General features: G+C 36.0%; 1 protein-coding gene across 1 annotated transcript in view; it reads left to right on the top strand.

The window, feature by feature from the left end:
- TMEM123 (transmembrane protein 123) overlaps positions 1-23,378 on the top strand; it is a gene marked incomplete at its 5' end in the record, with an annotated part of 69,661 nt that overhangs the window by 35,036 nt on the left and 11,247 nt on the right. The window contains one exon of the mRNA XM_074214099.1: positions 22,283-22,585. Within this exon, the coding sequence (XP_074070200.1) occupies positions 22,283-22,585 (303 nt within the window). The remainder of the gene's footprint in view (positions 1-22,282; positions 22,586-23,378) is intronic.

The following is a 23,378-nucleotide window of genomic DNA, read 5'->3' as shown; positions in this document are numbered from 1 at the left end:
ATCTTTTACCAGTACCTGTAAAGATGAAGATGCATACTTGATACTCTGCAAAGAGGATGGAATTCATTTATGGATCAGTCTCCAATGGTCCCATTGCACTTGACATAGGGTGATGTGGACATATCAAGAGAACTGAGAAGATAACTGTAAGAGCTTCTTGCTAAGAAGTGGAGAAAAAGGGATGATAAAGCTTCTGACCAACCTTTGAGAAAAGAACACAAAAGAGGGTAAAAGTTTGATATATAATTTTACCACAAACCATTTTCACCACATCTTTTCATTATTTTCACCACATCTAGGCAGGTCATGTGAAATCAGCTTCTAAAATTTGCTCCTCAGTTTCTATGGAGAGTTAGAGGCAAAATCTCTTTCCAAGTTCTGACTTCTCAAGACCTATGCTATTTCTTGAGGTCTCTTTTTAAAGTCCTAAACCCTTAGTTTAAAAAACTAAGGGGAGGGAGGGGGCAGCACCAGCCCTGGAGTCAGGAGTACCTGAGTTCAGATCCGGCCTCAGACAATAATCACCTAGCTGTGTGACCTTGGCCAAGCCACTTAACCCCATTGCCTTGCAAAAACCTAAACAAACAAACAAACAAACAAACATAAATAAATAAGGAGGTTTGGCCCAGTGAATAATAAAAAGAGGTTGAGATGAAGACAAGGGAAAAAAAAGAATCTGTATAACTAAGTCCATTAGGTAAAAACTTGTATCTGATAAACTATAATTTGTTTAATCTGTTTAACTGTGGCAAATATGTATTTATATAAATCCATAAGTATTTGTTAAATGCAATCCTTCTCAAGTAGCTTACATTCTTTCTAGATGTCTGTGTGGATGGAGAAAGACAATAAATACAAGGTAGGGAGGGAAGCATTAGTATAGAGATCAAGAATTGATACTTAAGCTGCTCCTAGAAGGAACTGAGGATGCAATGAAGTGGAGAAGGGAAAGGAGTGCATTCCAGGCAAAGGAGCTGATAACCCATGTAAACGGGAGTTGGACAAAATGATGAGTGTGATGAACAGAAAGATCAGTTTGGTTGGATTTTAGAAGGCAGGAAAGAGAATGTTGTAGCAGCAATATCTTCGCAAGCAGGCCAACTTATTTTTTAAATTTTATTTTATTCTGAACTTAAGAAATAAAACAAGTATTTCCAATTATAGTAGAATAGGGAAAAAATAATTGTACATGAAACTACAACTTGCTGTTTCTTTTAAATATATAATAAAGTTATCATGTACCTTTTTTTCTCTTCTCCCCAGCCAAGGCTATACCATTCGGGGTGTGTGTGTGTGTGTGTGTGTGTGTGTGTGTGAAGCCATCCTATACAATCTTTGTCAATTTCCTTTTTTCAGGGTGGATATAGTGTCTTCCTTCATATGTCCTTTGTAATTAATTTGGGAATCTATGATAATAAATTACTTGGTCACTTAAAGTTGTTCTTAGAACAATATTATTATTACTGTATACAATATTCTCATGGTTCTGTTCATTTTGCTCTGTATTATCTTATATAAGCCTATCCATATTTTTCTAAGCTCATTTGAGCTCATCATTTCTACTTCACAGTAGTATTCCTTTACAACTGTATATTACAACTTGTTCAACCATTCCCCAGTTGACAAGCATCCCTGCAATTTCTAGCTCTTGCCAACACAAAGAGTTCTTTGCTATTTTAGACCATATATCATCTTGGGAAACAGACCCAATGGTGATATTGCTGGAACAAAGGGTATAGGCAGTATAATAACTGTTTGGGCTTAATTCCAGATTGTTTCCAAAAATGGTTGGGTCAGTTCACAGTTCTGCCAACAGTGAATTAATGTTCCAATCTTTCCACATCCCTTTCAACATTTGTCACTTTCCCTTCAATCTTGTTAGTCAATCTGATAGGTGTAAAATAATATCTCAAGCTTGTTTTAGTTTGCATTTCTCAATCAGTAATGATTTTTAGAGCATTTTTTCATATCACTATAAATTGTTTTGATTTCTTCATTGGAAAACTGCCAGTTCATACCATTTGACCATTTAACAATTAGAAAATGACTCATATATTCTAATGTTCTTTATATATATTTGAGATGAGACCTCTATCTAAGAATTTATCTTAAAATCCCTCCATATTCTGCTTTCTTTCTGATCTTGACTATATATTTGTTTTATTTGTACAAATTTTTTAAAATTTGATATAATTTTTACACCTCACACTGTTCTGATGTTATTTGTTTACCCATAAATCTGGTAGAGAATATATTCCCACATTCTTCACATTTTTTGTAATACCACTCTATATCTAGATCATGTATTCATTTTGATCAATTAATAATTTTAGCAGTGTAGCAAGATATAAAGTAAATCCACATAAATTATTAGCATTCTGATTTTTCAAAAACAAAACTCTGCAAGAAGAAAATCATAGATACCCCATTTAAAATAACTCCAAGACTTATTTTTCAAGTCAACAATATTTATTAAATGCCTGCTATAAGCCAGTCACTGTGCTTAATACTGGCTATATAAAGAAAAGCAAAAGATGGTCCCTGCCATAGAAGAGCTCCCAGTCTAATGAGAGAGAAAATGTAAACAACTATGTGCAAACAAATATATATATGTGTGTGTGTGTGTATATATATATATATATATATATATAATAAATTGTAGATAATCTTGAATTAATGCTAATCATTAGGAGACTGGAAAGGACTTTTTGTAGAAGGAAAGATTTTAACTTTGACTTGAGGATGCCAGTAAAACCAATAGAAAAATTTAGGGAGGGAGAGAATTCCATGCATGGGAAATAGCTGGGGAAATGTCAGCAGATGGACTTACATTTTGCAAGAGGAGACCAATGTCACTGGATCATAGTGGATCATATGGAAGGGAGTAAATTGTAAGCAATAAGGTAAGAAGGGTTCAGATTTTGAAAGCCTTTGAAAGAGAATTTTATATTTGATCCTGGAAATAATAAGGAGCCATTAGAGTTCATTGAATAGAGCAATGGCACAGTCAAACCTGTGTTTTAAGAATGCTGGTTTAATTGTTGAAAAGAAGATAAACTGGAATAGGGAGAGTTGGGGAGGCAGGGACACCAACTAAAATTTCAGTGTCCAGGTTGAAGATGTTGAAGACCTGTACCATAGAGGTAGAATTGTCAAAGGAGAGTAAGAAATATATATATGAAATTGTTGAAAAAGAAGAATAGATGAGACTTGGTAACTGGGAGATTCTGCTATCCTTGACAGAAATAGGAAGAGGAAAGGGTTTGGGGGAAAGTTAAATTTTGGACATGTTGAGTTTTAAGATGTCTTTGGAACATCAATTTCAAGTTGCCCTAAAACTAGAGATCAAAAGAGAAGTTAAGACTGAATAAATAGAACTTAAAATAAAAACATTTACATTGAAATGATAATTGCATCCATGGGAACTGATGAGATCACCAAATGAAATAGTATACAAAGAAAAGAAAAGCCCAAATAGAACCTTAGGAAACACCCATTGATATTGGGTAAGACCTGGATGAAGATACAACAAAGAAAACTACAGTCAGACAAGTAAGAAGAGAAATAGGAGAGACCAGTGTGGAAGGAAATTAGAGATAAGAGAGTATTAAGAAAAGAATGATTGACAATGTTAAAGGACAAAGATTAAGAAAAAGGCCATTAAATTTGGCATTTCAAATCATTGGTAACTTTAGAGAAAGCAGCTTGAGTTGAATAATGTGGCAGCCTATAGATTTAGGAAGAAAATGAAAGGAAAAGAAGTAGAAGTACATCATAGATGATTTTCTCAAGAAGTTTAACCCTAACGAGACATAGCTCACTAGCTGGTGAGAATGGATGAATCAAGTGAAAGATTTTTGAGGATTGGGGAAGCATAAGCATGCTTCTAGGCATCAGGGAAGTAACCAGTAGACTACATCAATGAGTAATGGTTATAGAGGTGGAGAAGATGGGATGGAATATGATCGTTTATTCATGTAAAGTGATTTGTCTTGGTAAGGAGGACTACATCTTTCTGGGAGACAGGAATGAAGGAGGAGATGGTGGGTAAGGCATCTAAGTGATTTGAGTTGTAGGGGAGAAGGAGGGAAGAGGAATAGCCAGGTGAGGTTTAATACAATTAAAAAAAATTTTAGTTGAAGTTTTTGTTTTTATATTCTATACTTCCAAACATATTCCTTCCTTATGTCTGCTTAGTGAGTGCAAGAAGATGAAAGGAGAGGGAACAGTGAAAGAAGAGGAACAAGGTTTGTATAATGACAGCAGAAGGTTCAGAATTATTGGAATTTGGAGGATATAAAAGGAAAAGGGTATATTAATCACTAGGGATTGAGTTCAGGTAGATTATCCTTATTCGTTTGGGGAGGCCATAGCAACCTGTGTGAAGATGGGCCAGGCCAGTTAGTGGTGAGTGAGCAGTGAGACTGGGCCTTCTCATATTCCAGATAGGATGAAGTCAATCTGGGTGCCACAGTAGAAAGGAGATGGGATGTAAGGTTGATATCAGCCCAGGGGGAATTAAAACTTCAGTTCTTTAATTGGTCCAGGGAGGTAAGGCTTGTCTTATTCCCTGATACAAAAGCTGTCACAGAGGAGTGAAAATCACCCGCCTCAGGTCTTACTGAATTGTGGCCAATTCAGAGGGAGTAAAGCTGTGCCCAATTGAATCAATGCTATTATCTTTGATAAATAACCTTTCCATGCCTTGGCTAAGTAAACTTCCTCTATTAACTTTTAGATGATCTATAGCAAAGGTATCAAATTTAAGGCCATTCCTGCATTTCTGCAAAAATGGCACTCCCATGCTATAGGACTAGATTAAAATAATTGGGAAATATTGAACAAAATAAATAAAAATATAGCACATGGATAATGTTAAATTTGGGGTTTGTTAGAACATATACAACCCATAGGGAACCAACTCTGTTTGAGTTTGATACCACTTATCTATCATGTTTCATTGTATTCCATTTTCCAACCAGAACCACCAGGCCAGCTTTCTCTGGCTTTCTATAGGAAGAAGGAATAATGGAAAAGTAGGTTGGAACCAGTTCATAAAAAAAATTAATAGACAAACAGAGGAGATATGTTTTATTGAAGAAACAATGTAGAGCCCCTGGAGGTTATTGAGTTAGGTGAGTGACATGGTTCACTTGGTGCTTAAGGAAAACTATTATGTCAACATTTGGAGAATAGATTGTGTTAGGAAGAAACTTGAGACAGGAAAAAATAATTCAGAGACATGGCAAGAGGTGTTGAGTTCCTGAACCAAGGTAATAGCTATATGACTCAAGAGAAGGGGTTGAATACAGACAAGTAAATAAAAACAAAAAGCAAAAAGATACTGTTTGAATCTGTATAAGTAAGGGAAAGTGAGGAGTTGGATGACACAGATTATAAATTTGGGAGACTGGGAAAATAATGATGTTTCAATGGGAAATCTAGAAATTTGATAGGATTTTAGTGAAAGGCATAGTTCTCGTTCGTTTATGTTGTATTAGAGCTATCTATTGAATGATTAATTTGAAATGTTCAATAGGCAGTTGATGATACAGAATTGAAACTCAGGGAAGAGACAGGCATTGGATTTCTAGCTTGATGTGTCATCTCCATAGAGATGATAATTAAACCACAGAAATAATAGAGAAGAGGCCCTAAAACAGAGTCCTCTGAAGTAATAGCCACAGTTAAGGGATGTGATATGGATGATGAACCAGCAGAAGAGACTCTAAAGACTTGAGAAGGAGAAGGAAGGAAATAAAAAAGGAAGAATTGAATGCCTGTTATATGCTGTTAAATGAGAAACTGTTAAAACTTTACAAATATTAACTCACTTGATCCTCAAAACTATCCCGAAAGGTGCTATTAATATCCCTATTTTACAAGTGAAGAAACTGAGGCAAGTGGAGGTTAAAGTGATTATTCAAGGTCTCACAGAAACCTTATGTGAAGTTCATCCTTTCTGACATCAGGCAGAGCTCTATGAACTGTGCCATCTAGCAGTTTCTGAAGAGAAAGGAAGAGAGTATCCAAGAGAAAGATGTAAAGGATATCAAATACAGCAGATAGGTCAAGATAGATACAATAGAAAGGACTATCAGATTTGGCAATTTAGAGAATGTGTGTTAAGTATGTACATAGATTCATTTTAGTTACATTTTATCTATGCTTATATATATATATATATATATATAGTATTTGTTTATTGATCACTATGTTTCTATTTTGATAGTGATACTTTAAAATTGCAATGCAATTGATAGAAAATTGAGATGAATAACTTTATTTAAAATTGTATCTATTTCCCTATTCTTTCCTTTCTTATGCCTTTAGGTTTTGTTCAACAGGATATGAGTTAAGGACAGCTGCCAGTGGACAATGTCAGCAGAAGCTATTGTAAAAAGGACAGATTTCTTTGTCTGAATTGGGGATAAGTCTTGGGTTGTATAGATATTTAGATGTTTTATACTTTTTTCTCTCTTATGGAATGATGATGACAAAATTCTAAATTTGAGAAATTATTTCCTTTCCTGGCTGAATAATTTTAACAAGCAAAATATAATAGGATAAAGAAAGAATTTGAACCTGTTTTCTGAAGAACTATTGCAGCTTGATAGTGGCCTTCTTTGGATTCCAGAATGGTGCTGGTAAAATTTCTACAACTCTAAATGTTGAAATACTTAGGGGAAACTGAAAAGAGAAAATAAACTCTGCCATGTTTTAGGATATTTTTGGAATTAGAATTTTCTGCTTATAAAAAATTTATTTTAACAATAACATTGATTTCCTGAGATATGTACTATGAAATAGTAGTACAAGAAATAGCTGATAGACAACCCATGTGATGGGGGGGGAGTATCCTCATGATCTCAAGAAAAAAACAAGGAAGACCATGTTTACTCATACCCATGGATTCTGGGAGTGTTCCTTGTTTTTTTGTTTTTTGTTTTTTGATTTTTTGAGATCACAAGGATTCTCCACCCCGTAGGATAAACAAGTATGGGTGGGCTAGGTGTACTAAGTAATGTTAGAGAAAATATACACATTGATGAAAGCTTTCCCTTTGTTATTATTTCCTGTTTATCCTCCCTCTCTCTCTCTCTCTCTCTCTCTCTCTCTCTATATATATATATATATATATATATATATATATATAGTTTGCTTTACATGTATTAGCATATAGTCTTTCTCATTAAATTGTAAGCTCCTTGTGGATAAGGACTGTTTTTCGCCTTTTTGTATCCCTAGTACTTTGCATAGTGTCTTGCACATAGTAGGTGCTTAATGATTGCTTCTTGATTTAATGAGCACATATTAAGCACCTACTATGTCAGATACTCTGCTAGCCACTAAAGGTACAAAGGAAAATTAAATAATCTCTCTCCTCAAGGAGCTCGCTGTTCATTGAGACAAAATGCTCGAATATATGAGTTTATATAAGATACATGCAAAGTAGTTAGATCCATATTTGATCATTCTGTTGGTATATATAGGTGGAAATAATCCTCATAAACCACAGGAACTTGATTTTCTGACTGAGGTCCTTCAAAGTGAATTTGTTTATATGATATTAATAGTAACAGTGGAGAATGGAAGAAATAACTTTTTTAAAATATTTTATTTTTCCAGCTATATGCAATGGTAGTTTTCAACAGTCTTTTTATTGGCAAGGTTTTGAGGCTTACATTTTTCTCCCTTCCTTCCCCCCTCCCCCTGAAAGAAAGCAGTCTAATATTGGTGCTACATGTATAACATAATAAACATAGATTCATATTAATCATGTTGTGAAAGAAGAATCAAATCCAAACAAAAGGAAAAAATTAGGAAAAATGGCAACTTTTAAAAATTTAAGACAAGCCTTGGTCCTTCTTTGAATATGATGGTATTTTCCATCACAAGTCTTTTAGAATCATCTTTGATTCAATACTGCTGAAATGACCACGTCCATCATCGTTGATCATCACCCCATGTTGCTGTCAGTGTGTATAATGGGAAGAAATATCTTTTAACCAATGCTGGTTATCAATAGTTGACTTCTGTTTTTTTACTGCTCCCACTCCTGAACAGGAAAATACTGAAGAGTGAAAACTCATGTCTGAATCTTTGAAAACCCCATTTGGGGGTTTTTTGGCCAAGATAGTAGAATGGTTTGTCATTTCCTTCTCCAGCTCATTTGATTGATGAGAAAAACTGAGTCAAACAGAATTAAGTAACTTTCCCTAGGTTACACAGCTAAGAGTCTGAGACCAGATTTGAACACAGGAAAATGGGACTTCCTGACTCCAGGGCCAGCACTCTATCCACTGTGCCACCTAGCTGCCCAAAGAGCAGAACTGCTTCTAGGAAATTAGGAAGGAATGTAAGAGAATTTAGAAATGTGTTATTTTGGCCTGATCAGGTTGTCCTAATTATTTCCCTCCCCTCCTTCCTTTCTCCTTTACTTTTATTTTCTGCAGGATGATAGTGACCTCATAAATCCATAATGGATGGTCCTTCTCTGACACAGACAAAACAGACCATCCACATTTTTAATATATTGGTTATATGAGTTGTTTTTACAAAAAAAAAAGTTGTATCGATGATGCTTGTCCTTTGTTTCTCAAAGAAAACCATGACATCAGGGAGGTGATGCCATGACATGAATTGGTTTGGGGGGGGGGGGCAGTGCTGTGCTAAGTCACTGGCTTTGCTTTCTCCTCCAGAATCATTTGGATCCAGTGGCCAGATATGAATCAAGACAACTGGAGTTGGCCCTGGATGTGTGGCAATCAGGTTTAAGTGACTTGCCCAAGGTCACACAATCATTAAGGGTAAAGTGTCTGAGGCGGGATTTGAAAGTTGGTCAGTTACCTATTGGTTAACCTGTTCCCACTTAGCAGTTTTGGTCCTTGGAAAAAAAGATATCCAATCCATGTTTGGTCCTATTTTCAAAGACTTTATTACTTGGTAGGACCTTCTTAGAGTTTGCCCTCTACTGATATAAGCCTTTTGGAACCCAGGATCACCTGGACACATAATGAAGAGATCACAGAATTGCTTTAGTGAAGGAGTATCTTTGGGGGGGGGAGCACTAGGAAGATCCTACCTGTGATTTCATAAGGTATAGAGAATTGTTGGTATAGAGATGTATCTTCACTAGTGCAGACCAGTAATTTTATCTGTAATTTAGAAAGTTGATTGGGCATGGGATTACCCAAGATTACACAGTCATTGCAGAGGCAAGCCATGAACCCATGTCTTTCTGATTCTGAGGCCAACTCTTTAACTACCAACTCATGATGCCTATTTCTCTGTCATTTCTTTAATATATTTTATACATGCTTCCACAAGGGTCTAGTCACTGATTGTCATAAGATAATATAAGTCATAAGGTAATATAATCAAGGTAGTCCTAGCTGATCACCTAGAAAGCAAAATGTGAAATGTTTCTATATGAAATATTTACATGCTATCAAATAGACTTCTAAGGCTCTTTAAGCATAATTTAAATCAGCAATTGATGAATTAAGACTAAGAAATCTTAATCATTTGAGGGCTAGTTATAAACAGCCTAGTGTCTAATCATAGATTTACTGTCCAAAACCAGTCTAGCTCATCCCCAGTTTGGCTCCAGATGATGGTGAGTTCTCTAGCTATATCATTTTGAATCAGACTGTCATAGAGAAGTTATGATGTATGTTAGAGGAAGATATTATTGATGAAATCACAAATCCTGGAAGTATTGAATCAATCAACAATCATTCCCAAAGTCCTTTGGGGATATACTGCCAAACTGTTATCCATTTCAATGGATACATGAATAAGATTGCCCCAGTTTTGGCAGTGTAATGGCACAGTTGGCTCCTGCAAAGAGGTATGAGTCAGTTAGTGAGTGTCTGGGTCATCATTTCTGGCAAGTTGGAACTTTTAAGAAACAAGAGGGAGCTTGACCAGCAGGTCCCACTTGCCATTAAAAGCACCAGTGAATGGCAGCCCTCTTATATTCCCCCATGTATTTTCAAGCATATGGCCATATTCAGACATTTTCCCCTGAACCTGGTAAGGCTTTCATTCATTTTGTTCATTTCATTTTCACTGATCAGTGAACTTAGTTGTCTTCTATGAGTTTTACCAGACTTAGTTTTTGTACGTATCCCAAGAAAATGGCAGAATATTTGATGGCTGAACTGCTGCGATTGATTTTTCAAAAAAATCTTAGTAAACACTAAGGTAATACAGGACTGGATAGAGATTGCAAATATATAACTTTTCTGCTACAATTCCTGCCAGAATTCTAAGATGCATTATTTAAATGATTTGATTCCATTTTTAAAAATTAAGTTTTTATATCACATTTTCCAATCTTCATCCCTCCCTACAATAAAACTTTTCATTGTAACAAATAAGTACAGTTAAGCAGATCAGATCAACACAGTGGTTCCGTCTGATAATAATGCCCATCAGAAAGATAGAGAATATTCAGAGCATGATGACCAGCTACTATACAATGATTAATTGATGGAACTGGGAATGTTGAGCTTATAGAAGAAAAGACTGAGAGGAGGGAGAAAACCTGTTTTCTGTCTTCAAGTATTTGAAGGGCTATCAGGAGGGGCTAATTTTGCTTTGCTTGAAACAAAATAACAAACTAGGAATGATGGAAATTTCAGATAGGTGGGTTTTGGTTCCACATAATGAAAAATTTCTTCATAATTAGAGCTTTTCACAAAGTGTAATTATACATATTCTGAGATAATAAAATCCCTTTTACTAAAAGTCTTTTAAATAGGATTTTTTATGCAGGTACCAGTTGACCAAGATGACCTCTGAAGTTGCTTGTAACTCTGTGGCTCAATCATCTGCATCCTGGACTAGCTCAATCAAATGCTTCAGTTAGATTTCACTTTGTTCTCTATGACTCTGTGTTCTCTTTGGCATTCTTCTAATCCCCTTCCCTCTCTGTGGATCACCTGGCAAATACTCCGTGATGGGGGCCCCCATCCAATCTGCCAAGGCTGGGGGCTTAACTCTTGATTTCCTACCATTTCGTGGTAGATGATAGCTCTGTGGTCTAATTTGGGGAACCAGTAAGAGTTTATCCTCAAAGCAGATAGTACTCCTTTCACCTTTGCAATCTTCCATTTGGCAGAAAGCTATTGTAGCCATTTAGTTTTTTAATTAGCTAATTAACATATTTTGATCATTTTCATTTGCATCACCTAATATTAATCTATTATAATATCCCATTTTTGTCATTGTAAATTTGTCTTAACATCTCAGAAGGAATTTTTTTTCTTGCTGAGTGAGAAGTGAGCTTATAGTACCCTGGGAATGCTGAAAAGAAGCATTAAATTCTTCTCTTAGTTGCAAAAGATCTTCCTGTACTTTGTATAAGATATAAGCAATTGTGTCTTCTCATTGCTATCACTTCTTGTGCTACAAAGTAATTCATTTAACAAGGGGGGAAAAAAGACACTTGGAGGGCTGAAGTTAATTATTTACACTTTTTATCTAGCTGAAGAAATATGATTAATGAACGTGTGGAACGTGTGGTTACATGGTTTGGTTTTAGAAGCCTGAGTAAGATCACATATTAGTATCTTAACTTGTTACAGAGGGCTTCCATAGGATGCTTTATTGTACTAAAGTATTTTTATTAGAAATGGAATAGAAATGAAAACCACTGGTAGATTCATAGTTTGTTTTAAGTTTTGATTTGAAGATGAAGCGTACCTGATAAAATCCTTCATAGTTCAATTCAGTTAAAAAATAAACGTGGAAATATTGCCTAATATGAGGTAAACAAAGTCATAACCTTCCCCCCTCTCCAGGTATGCAAACAGTTCCAAATATAAAGTATAATATCCCTTAATTTGCTTTGCTGGGTGGTGTATTTTTGATCAAGAAAACACCATTGTCTTCCAAATAGGAGCAACAAAGAGTCAGTGTGATATAGTGGGAAATGCCCTGGTCTGGGAGTTAGAAGCACTAAATTCACATTCTGCTGTTTTTCACCTGTCTGACCTGTCTTGGCCTTGGCTGCCTCATCTCTAAAATGAGAAGATTGAACTAGATTTTCTTCTAAATGTGTTGTGTAAGTTTAGAAATGGTGGTTTCCCCAGGCATTGTTCATTTAAAAAAAAAAAAAAAACTACAACCATTCTTCCAGATGGAGAATTTCTGGGGAAATTTGAAGCCTGTTGTAGTCAAGGGTGATTTTACAAGTAAAAACCTTCCAATGTGGGGATCGTGAAATCCCCATAGAGCTGCCTGCTGACAGAGTATTTCACTTCCTAAGATATCAGGATGTGGGCGAAATCTATAAAAATAATCTTTCTATTTATATACCTATATATACCTACTGCCAATCATCATGCCAGAGACAGACAGCTAATTTTATCTTGCTTGCCCTTACTCCCCCAGGTTGTTTGGAGGGATGTGTGACACTGAGGTAGTTTGGCAGAATGTTACATTTAAAAACTCTTATGAATTTGTAACAATCTGAGATTCCCAAAGTGTATGTTAATTCCAGTATTAGTGGATGTGAAGAGAGGGATAAGATTTTTTTTCCTCATTGTTTAAAAAAAATGGGTGCATTAAGAAGAACCATGAAAAGTAAAAGTTATTTTGGAAACCTTTGTATTTCATTATGGAATTGATTTGAGTACCTATAGTTTTTCACTGTTCAAATATTCCAGTAACTGCATCTGGAGATTCAGAGTCTACCTGTCAAAAGTGGCATAGACAAATAGTCTCCCCAGTCTTTGTTCCCAAAGGCAATAAAAAGTAGCAGGGCTATCTGCTCATGTTTTAAACTTTAATGCTCAATTCAACAATTTAAGGTATTTCAACAAATATAAATTAGGTGTGTACTTAGGTTCTAGGGATAAAGATTGAAAAATAATTTAGTCCTTGAATTCAGAAACTTACAGGTAACTCAGTAGAGGTGCTCTCTTTCCTCTTGCTCTCTTCTTTCCCCCTTCCTTCTCTTCCTCCTCCCTCTCAAAAGTCTTGTTATAAGGGAGTGCCCTATACTATGTTTGGGGGGGGAAGGAGCAAATTGGGAAGTGAAAGAAATATTAAAAACAAAGTATCATTAAAACATCTTAAAACAATTTAGTCACACTACACTAACCCTAATTGAGCAGCCAGGTGATCCAGTGGATAGAACTCTGGGTCCAGAGTAAGAAAGACCTGAGTTCAGATTTGGCCTCATTTGACACTTTTGGTTCTCAAATGAAATAATAATTATAAACTTATTTTCATATAAGTTTATGCCTTAGCACATAGTAAGAACTCTATAAATATTAACTATTCATTCTTAATTACTTTATTTGGAGTAAAGGAATAAATGGGACAGGAATATTAGAAGAGTAGGGAAATGCCATAGTCATAGTACAGAAAGTGGTAAATTATTAGAGAGTATTTCATGATCACTATATCAAAAAAAAATGGAGATAGTGCCTCGGTTGTATGCTTAGATGGCTTTAGAGGTGCTTGAGTCACTCAACTCAAAGAGGAGTTATAAATAGTTACTTTTCAGCTTAGGGGAATGTCTATTATTATAGCCTTCGGATATAGCCTTGCTCTTGTGATTTTCCTGATTTTTTTTTAATCACTCATTTGGATGTAAGTATTCATGCTCATGAACTCTATAAATGACACAACATTCCTCTTTCCTGATTGAAAGCTAGCCTTCATAATAAAAATAAAAAAGGAAAAATTGTCTATCTACAGAACTAATCAACATAGTGACCAAGTTTGACATTATATTTAGTGTTTCATACCTATAATCTCCTACCTCTATAAAGGAGGATGCAGGAAATAATCTCATATCTCCTCTTTGGAGCTAAGTTTGACCTTTTATTATTTCATATCATTCAGATTGATTGGTTTCTTATAGTTATTTACATGTGAATTTTTGTAGACATTGTATATGTTGTTTTCCTGATTATGCTTACATTAATTTGTATTGGTTCACATAAAGCTTCCTATACTTCATTCCTATTTCAACTCAGTACTATTCCATTGCATTGACACACCACAATTCATTTATCCATTTCCAATTCGATGTGCATCTGCTTTGCTTACAATTCTTGCTACTACTAAAAAAAGTGCTGTTATAAATATGGGGAAGGGATACAAATAAAATCAGGAGCTGTATTTTTTAATAAAATAAAATAGATAAACCATTAACTTACTTGATTTAAAGAAGAATACCGCATTACCAGTATCAAAAGAAAAAAAGGTAAATTCACAACCGTTGGAGAGGAAATTTTTTTAATTGTTAGAAACTATTTTGTCCTATTATAGACCAATAAAACTGAAATGAATTTTGTGTGAATATAATCTGCAAATTTTTTTAAAGTGCATATTAGACAGATTAGCTGAACAAAAAATAGAGGACCAAAAAAATGAAATCTTTTGTTATGATGAATTTTGTTATTTTTTTCAACCCTTGGGTAGTTTGATTAGCACTGAAAAATAAATCTGGGTTGTGTTATTTTTATTATATTGGTTTTGGCCTACACTTGAGCAACTGATATTTCTCCAATATTTATATAGTTGTTAATTAAAATGAAATTTCTCTTTTTAATCTCTTACTGATGGATTTAATTAGTCATATACAGAAATGCTGATAATTTGTTAGAGTGCATTTTATATTCTGCAACTTTGTTGGAAACTGTTAATTGTTAAAATTAGTTTTTTAGTTGACTAGCCATCTTTGAATAAGACTCTCTGTGAGTCATCATATCACATGCAAGAAGCAATAATTTTGCTTTTTCTTTGCCTCTGCTTATTCCCTTAATTTCTTTTTCTTGTCTAATTGCTATAATTAACATTTTAACATTATATCGAATATAATTTCTTGGGAGCCACAGGTTAGAGAGTTAAACAAATTAGAGGAGTAAGGAAGAAAATGTGTTTGAAATCTACAAATAGGTGATAATTTTGTCCAAATAAGAGATAAGTAGGACCACAGATGATGTGTATAATTTTAATTACAATAAAATTGAAACTTTTTGTACAACTACTTCTAAAATTAGGAGGAAACAGTCTGCCAATCTTGATTTAGGGAATCTGAGATTATGATGGGGAGTAGTTAATGTTTTGGAAAGGGTAACAGGGAAATGTTGTCTGTTGATTAGCTGTCTTATAGTTTTAAGTGAGCATCAGAGAGGAAATCCTTTTGTAAAGCCAATAAAATGCTATATAAATGTGAATAATTATTAACAATGGTGTCCATACCTGTCACACCTATTTTACAGCAAACAACTATTCTTGCTGTAAAATGATCCAAAATAAAAGGAGAGAAAAAGAATGAGACTGCTAATATAATCACTCTATGTCTGTCTCTGATGTTAAAATAATTTTTTCATTGTATTGCATGTCAAAGCCAAAAGAAACTTTGAAGATTGTTTATTCAAAAACCACCAGCCTCCTTATTTTCATAGGTAAAGCAAATGAGGCCTGGACAGGTGGATGTGATCTGACCACTCAAAAATCCAGATCTGACTCTCGATCCATTCATCCCCCCCCCCCCACTCTATAGCATCACTCTCCATGCAAAATTCCATTTCAGAAACTCGTTGGAAAAAGCAACCCCCCAGCCAAAAAAATACCAAATTCATCTGCTCACTGCTGCTTGAAATTCCTTTCACAGGCCATAGAATCTATAATTAGAAAGAAAGCTTGCAATGCAAACATTCATAAGAAAGGGTGCACAGGTAACATGCTCTCTCTAAATAAGGTAACAGGATAGCAGAACCTTTAGGAACAACAAATTTTAATTGGGGGATATACTTAGCTCCTAAAGAAAAGAAGAGGGGGTATTGTAGGTAGCAGAATGGATAGAGTTCCAGACTCATCTTCCTGAATACAAATCTGGCCTCAGTCACTTAACCCTGTTTGCCTCAGTTCCTCATCTGTAAAATGATCTGAAGAAGGAAATAGTAAACCACTCCAGCATCTTTGCCAAGAAAACCCCGACAGGGTCACAGAGAGTTGGGCATGACTGAACAACAACATTGTTTACTATGAACAGGCAATTATAACATCATGAGACTTTTGTGAAAACTAGGTTTTTTACAAGAGAAATGAATATGCATGTAGAAGTCCTTATAGAAATTTGTACTTCTGTGCAAAGTACTACAAGTGGAGGAGGAGAAGACAGGAAAGTACATAGCCCAGGAAGGAGAAAGTGTAGTGATTCCCCCAAGGAGAGAAGCAAGGCCAGGGCAAAAGCCCCATTCTTTCCTCTTAGGAACTGCTAGACTATGAAGAGAGGAGGGTCTGTTTTTCTGTAAAGGACCCCAGCTGCACAAGCTGTTATCACAGACTGGCTGGTGCCTGTCTTGCCTTTCAAGGACACTTGGGGAGTCCAACCTGAAGAGCAACAACAGGGGTGGCTAGGTGGAGCCGTGGATAGAATATAGGTACTGGAATCAGGAATACCTGAGTTCAAATCCCACCTCAGACACAATAATTACTGAGCTGTGTGGCCTTGGGCAAGCCACTTAGCCCCCATTTGCCTTGCAAAAACCTAAAAAAAAAAATAGTTCCTGTTCCCAAGGAGCTCTTGGTGTAATATGGATGAAGTGTGCAAAGATGTATGTAAAAACAAGCTATAAGTTAGGATAAACTGGAGGTTTTATCAGAGGGAATGAAAGGCCTTTCATTGGAGAGCTAGGAAAGGTCTCTTGAATAAATTCAGATACTAGAAATGAGGAGGAAGAACATTCTAGGTGGGAGAGAAGACCTGTGAAAATGCATAGCAGGATATGGAGTGTCTTCAGAAGAGTTATTAGATCATAGAGGAAGAGGAGGGAAGAGTGTTGGTGGTTGTTATTAAGGGCTTTAAAAGCCAAACCAAGGATTAATCCTTGAAGTAGTAGGGAGCCACTGGGATTTATTGAATGGGAATTCTAAGGATGAAGGTTGACGTGGTCAGATTTGTGCCTTAGAAATGTTAATTTGAGAGGAAGATGGCCTGAAGTGGAGAGATTTTTAGATAGACAAATCAGAAAGCTATCTTAATCTAAGTTAGAGTTGATAAGGGCCTGCACTAGGGTAGAAGCAGTGTCAAAGGAGAGATGGGACCCTATGTGAGAGATGTTTTGAAAGTGGAATGGATGGGATTTGGCAAGTGATTGGAAGGAACAGGTGAAAGAATGAGTAAGGATAGTGGTTCCCTGAAGAAGAATAAAGTAGTTAGATAAAAGGGGGGGGGGGGGTAATGATTTAATTTTGGACATGTCGAGTTTAAGATGTCCATGGAATGTTCAATTTATGATACACGTTTAGATGCTAGACAGAGAAGTTAGGATTGGGCAAATTAATGAGAATCAAAGCAGTATTAGTTGCATGAGATCACCAAGTGAAATAGTAAAGAGTAAGAATAGAAGAGGGCATGACCCGTATAAATATCAAAAGACACTGAAAAGGGATCATGTGGAGATCTGAAGGAGAGCATAAAGAATTCTGTTATGGAAACCTGGAGAGCAGAGAAAATCAAGGAGGAGATGATTATTTAAAATATCAAACACTGAGGGGCAGCCAGGTGGTGCAGTGGATAGAGCACCAGCCCTGGAGTCAGGAGTACCTGAGTTCAAATCCAGCCTCAGACACTTAATAATTATGTAGTTCTGTGGCCTTGGGCAAGCCACTTAATCCCATTTGCCTTGCAAGCAGCAGGTTAAAAATGCAGCCAAGATACCAAGAAGACAGCATCAAATTGCTTTTTTTTTAGACTCTAAAGTTTTTATAGACTCTTCAGTTTGCCCTTCCCATGTGAAAGTCTTTCTAAAGTCCTTATATACATAGTTATATACATAGGGATTAATAAGTATTAAGTCATTAGTGCTAAGGATATCTTCGTTTTACAATTGAGGAAACGGAATCAAACAGGTAAAGTGATTGCCAACGGACACACTAGCTAGTACATGTCTGAGGCTGAATTTTAACTCGTGTCTTCCTGCCTCTAAAGAGCTATGTGCCAGACCCTGAATTCATTGAAGAAAGCACCTGAAGCTTATGGCATGAGGACCAGGGAAGAAGCTGAGATGGGGGAAGAATGTGATGAGAGGCTTGAAGAGATCCAAAATTGTTTGGAAAAGCTGTTGTGGTAATGAATGACTATAGTAATCTATTTGACAAACCCCAAAAGACACTAGCTTCTGGCATTAGAACTCACTAATCAACAAAAACTGCTGGGAAAGCTAGAAAATAGTATGACAAATAGTAGGCATAGACCTACATCTCACACCCTATACCAAAATAAAGTTGAAATGGCTATATGATTTAGTCATAAAGACCATAGACCAATTAAGAGAACAAGAAACACTCTGTCAGATCTATGGAGAGAGGAGTAATTTATGACCAAACAAGAAATATAATTTTTTCTATATTAAATTAAAAAGATTTTGCACTGATGAAATATATGCAGCCAAATTTAAAAAGAAGTTGGAAAGGTAAAAAAAAATTTTCACAGCTAGTGTTTCTGATAAAGTACTCATTTCTAAAATATGGAGAGAATTTAATCAAATTCATAAGATTACAAGTCAGTCCCCATTTGGTAAATGGTCAAAGGGTATGAACAGGCAGTTTTCAGATGAAGAAATTCAAGTTATTTGTAGTCATAAAAAAATGCTCCAAATCATTATTGATTAGGGTAATGCAAATTTAAACAAGTTTGAGGTACTATCTCACACCTATCAGATTGACTAAGATGATAAAAAAGGAAATGATCAATGTTGGAGAGAATCTGAGAAAATTGAGACATTGATACAATGTTGATGGAATTGTGAACTGATCCAGCCATTCTAGAGAGCAATCTGGATCTATGCCCAAAGAGCAGTAAAAACTAATCATACTCTTGTGCTCCAACATATCTCAAAGAAATCATAAAAAAGGGGGAATTCTCTTGTTCAAAAATAATTATAGCCTCTCTTTTGATAGTGTCAAAGAATTGGAAATTGAGGGGATGCCTATCAATTGGGAAATGGTTAATTAAGTTATGGTAAATGAATATTATGGAGTACTATTGTTCTATAAGAAATCATGAGTGGTCAGACTTTAAAGAAGCATGGAAAGAATGATATGAACTGATGCTGAGTGCAGTGAACAGAACCAATAGAACATTATATCCACATTAACAACAACAACATTGTAAGATGATCAGCTATGATGGATGCAGCTCCTCTCAGCAGTTCAGAGACCAGAGAGACCTGTTATGGACAATGCCATCCATATCCAGAAGAAAAAACTATGTAGTCTGAACGCAGAGCAAATGTTCTATTTTAAGTCTTCTTTTATCTTTTTCCTTTCTCATGATTTTTTCCTTTCCCCTTAGTTTTAATTCCTCTTTCACACATCTAATATATAAATATGTTTAATACAAATGTACACATACAACTCTTACCAGACTATTTGCCACCCTAGGGAGGGGGGAGGGTGGTAGAAAAATGAGGACCATATAAATTTGCAAATGGATCAACTAGAGGTGTAGAAGGATAGCCTTGCCCCAGTGAGGACCCAGTTAGATTATGTAACATCAATTTTTAGTGGATCTCTAGTCAGCACAGTTTCATAATTTTTTCTAGTTTTGTTCAATGGAAAGAAAAAGTAGTGGATGAAGTAAATGATCCAAGGCAGAGGCTTGGGGGCAAAGGATTAGAGAATATAAGATAAGAGTTGAACTGGTTCACCAAGGTGTCAAGATGGGGAAGGGAGAAGAGTGTAACCAATACAGGAAGGATCAGATACCTAGAAAAGGGATTGGGAGAGTCCCCAAGTTATAGTTTTGGGAGGGGACGAAGACTGAGAACCAGCTATTGAACTCCTTGAATAAGGAAGAGAAGCAGACTGGAAGTCTGTAGACCAAAGCTACCAGAATTTTGATTGGATGAGAAATATGAATTGAATGAACCTCATAGGAGAAGAGTATAATATTGTTGTTCTCCTTGATTGCCTGGATTTAAGAAAGGGATGAAGAAAGTGTAAAGAATACAGATTAGATGTAAAAGTGTCTTATGGGAACATTTTTTCCCCTGGAGAGCTAATCCTTAAGGAATTTCAGAGAGCACACTGGAAGGGGTGGCTAGGTCTTGAGTGGGGTGTTGGGAACAAGGACAGTGAAGGTGGAGAAAGGAGGGAATGTTTGTATTATTACTGTCAGGAGTTCAGAAGCATCGGGATGGGAAAGATGACAGTGTGTGAGTGTAGTGATAACTGCAGAGCGAGTTCAGAGTTCCCACGGACCCTGGTAATTTGTATATGGGTAGGGCAAGGAGGGCGAGCCAGTTTTTGGAGAGCAAATAGTGAGGTTGGGTCCACAGCAGAGCACATTAAAGACAAAATTTTAGTTGACTTCCTTTTGCCTCATAACATAAATAGCAACTGTCCCTAGTAAGAACAGGTGAACTTGTTTGGTGAGCAACTTAGGAAGTCATCATTCTAATGTAGTTTTCACTACATATACTTTTCAGAACACACTGGATTTGGAGCCCAGACAGGTGGGTAAAAATCTGACTACCTACTTTTTTAGTTTTGGACTGCTCAATGAACTTCTCTATGCAGTTGCTTTATCAGTAAAATGAGGACAGTAATACAAAAGATACCTAGATTCAGAGGATTGTTATAAGGAAAGAACTTCTTAATGTTAGGACTTCTCCAAAATTCAGCAATCAACATAGGTTAGCCAACAGCATTAAGAACACTAAAGCCTCCTCTAAATAATTAGATTTTTTTTTTAATTTGAAGTAGACACAATCACTTCAATAGGATAAAAAGTTGAGGAAAGTCACGGCTAATGAAGTAACATCTGAAAAGATGATCTTAGTAAAAAGTGGATTTGTTAGTTCAATGAGTCAACAGTGAGAATATTGGCCGATGGGGAAAATGTGACTTAGCTTCTTTTAACAGCTTTCACAGCCAGGAATAAGGTAATTCTGACTAGATCAAATCTGGAATACTGTGTTCAGTTCTGAGTATTACTGTTAGGAAGGACATTGATTAGCACAAGCATATTTAAGAGACAGGTAAAGGGTCTCCAGACTATTAAATATAAAGGTCATTTGAAAGAACTAGGGATATTTAACTTGGAGAGAAGCTACAGGTGGGACAGAATGGTTGACTGCTAGTAAGATACTGTTACTACTGAATACTAATGGAACCTAGGGGAAAGCTTAGCAACAATTATTGCTGTAATACAACTCCTGATCAGTTCAGCAGCTGCCTTACAAATTCACATAACTGCAAAATTTTTTTGTTTTCAATCCTAAACTTAACCAAAAAATAGAATGGCTATTTACTTATATAGGAAGAACAACAGCAAAAACAAGTTTGCACATGAAACTAACTTTTTATGTACAGTTTACTCTTCAATTTAGATATAGGACAGTATTAACCTGTAGTTTTGAACTCTTTTGAACTAGTCTTTTGAACTCAAACTAGTCTGTCTGGATTTTTTCTCTTTCAATTAAAAAAAAAGATGAAAAGCCACATATTAACTGGACCTGGAAATGGCCTTATATCCTGTTTTTTCTTGTTCAGGGAAGCCTTTACCCCATATCCTTTTGTTTTTGCACTATGTAGCAATAATAGCTAACAGTTATACAGCACTTATTATAGAGCAGGCACTTTACTTTCTCATTACTATTTCATTTGATCCTCAAAACAATCTCCTATCTTTATCCACATTTTACAGATAAGAAAACTGAGGTAAAGAGGTTAAATGACTTGCCCAGCATCACAAAGCTAGGAAGCATCTGAGACTGGTTTTGAACTCAAGGCTTTCTCCACTGCACCATCTATGTGCCTCTTTAGAGATAGGAAATTCTTTCTGAGACCTAATCTAAATCCATTTCAGTTTGCTTATCATATCCTTAACTTGTGAGTGAATAGTAAAGAATAATGGTTAAAAGTTATATGCACACACACACACACACACACACACACACACACACTGTGTTGTTATTTCCAAAAATGCTTCAGATGCATATTCTTGAGTTTTTATAATTCTGAGAAATGTATAGTGTGAATATTATTAACATTTTACAGATAAAGAAAGTGAAGATCAGAGAGGTTGTAACTGATCCAAAAGTTAGGAGCCAGGATTAGACCTAGGCTTTCAGACTTAACAGTCTACTGTATTTCATGTTATTGAATGTTCCTTTCTTATTATACCAATTATAACTTAGTTAGTAGGAAAACGATGGAATTTCCCAATGAAATGGATACTCATTTTCCTCACTTCCTCCCTAGTCTCTTCCAAAATTAATGACTTTTTTTTGTTTTCTCCTAGAGGAAAATTCCACCCAGACCACAAGTAAAATTCCAGGAACTAGTGACACAGAAATCCAATCAAACCTTACATCTGTCACCACCAAGCCACCTTCTGCTAACACATCAGCCTCTACCAACAAAACTACCGAAAAACCTCAGGTAACAACCAAAGTCTCAACACTTGTGACGAACAGCACCCTGAAACCTCAGGCATCAACTTCAAAAAGTGTCTCTCAAAGCACAACAGCCCACAGTGCCTCAAAGTCATCAGCTGCCCCAACCAGCAACAGTACAATGATAACCACTGCTACGCCAGCCACAGGTATGACCTTCACCAGTCTGTTTCTTGAACCTTCTCTTCAAGTCTAGCCTCACCAGGGCCAAGGGCACAGACCTGTTGGTCCCTGATCCTGGGGAGGCTGAGGCTGGCAAGTCTAGCTGATTGGAAGACCAAGACTGGAAAAACAGGGAGGTGAAGCCTCCATGCCCATCAGAACTTTGACCAAGATTAATGTTTTTTTGTCATTTTCAGACATTCCCAATTTTCATGGCCCCATTTGAGATTTCTCAGCAAACATGCTAGAGTGATTTGTTTTACAGATGAGCAGAATGAGGCCAACAAGTTTTAAGTGATTTGCCCAGCACTGCTAGCAAGTGTCTGAGGCCAAATCTGGATTTAGGAAGCTGAGTCTTCCTGACTCCAGGCTTGGTAATTTACCCACTTGAACCCCCAGCTGCCCTATTGGCAAGCTAGGGAGACTCAGGCTCACAAGCAAAACAAACAAAAAAAATCTAATCTTAAAGAATTGCCTCAGGATCACATATACTGAATATTCTTAAGGCACTATATGTTCTTGTTCTTATTTGAGGTTGTGTGGAATAATGAAGCTGTATTTGACTTGGAATCTAGGGTCCCTGGGTCCAAATCTTAAGTCTTCTGCTTACTATCTGTATGACATTACCTCTCTGGGCCTCAGTTTTCTCATTTTTTAAGATGAGAGGTTTGTATTTGGTAGTCTCAGGATGCTACTAGACTGGAATCTGTGATTCTCATTTATTCAGTGAATCTTATTGAATAAATTGGTAATGGAAACATGTTACTTAATAGTCTTGTA

The sequence above is a fragment of the Macrotis lagotis genome, chromosome 1 (assembly GCF_037893015.1).
Source record: "Macrotis lagotis isolate mMagLag1 chromosome 1, bilby.v1.9.chrom.fasta, whole genome shotgun sequence".
Lineage (NCBI taxonomy): Eukaryota > Metazoa > Chordata > Mammalia > Peramelemorphia > Peramelidae > Macrotis > Macrotis lagotis.
Note: the sequence above shows the minus strand (reverse complement) of the source record. Positions and strands in the feature narration are given on the sequence as shown.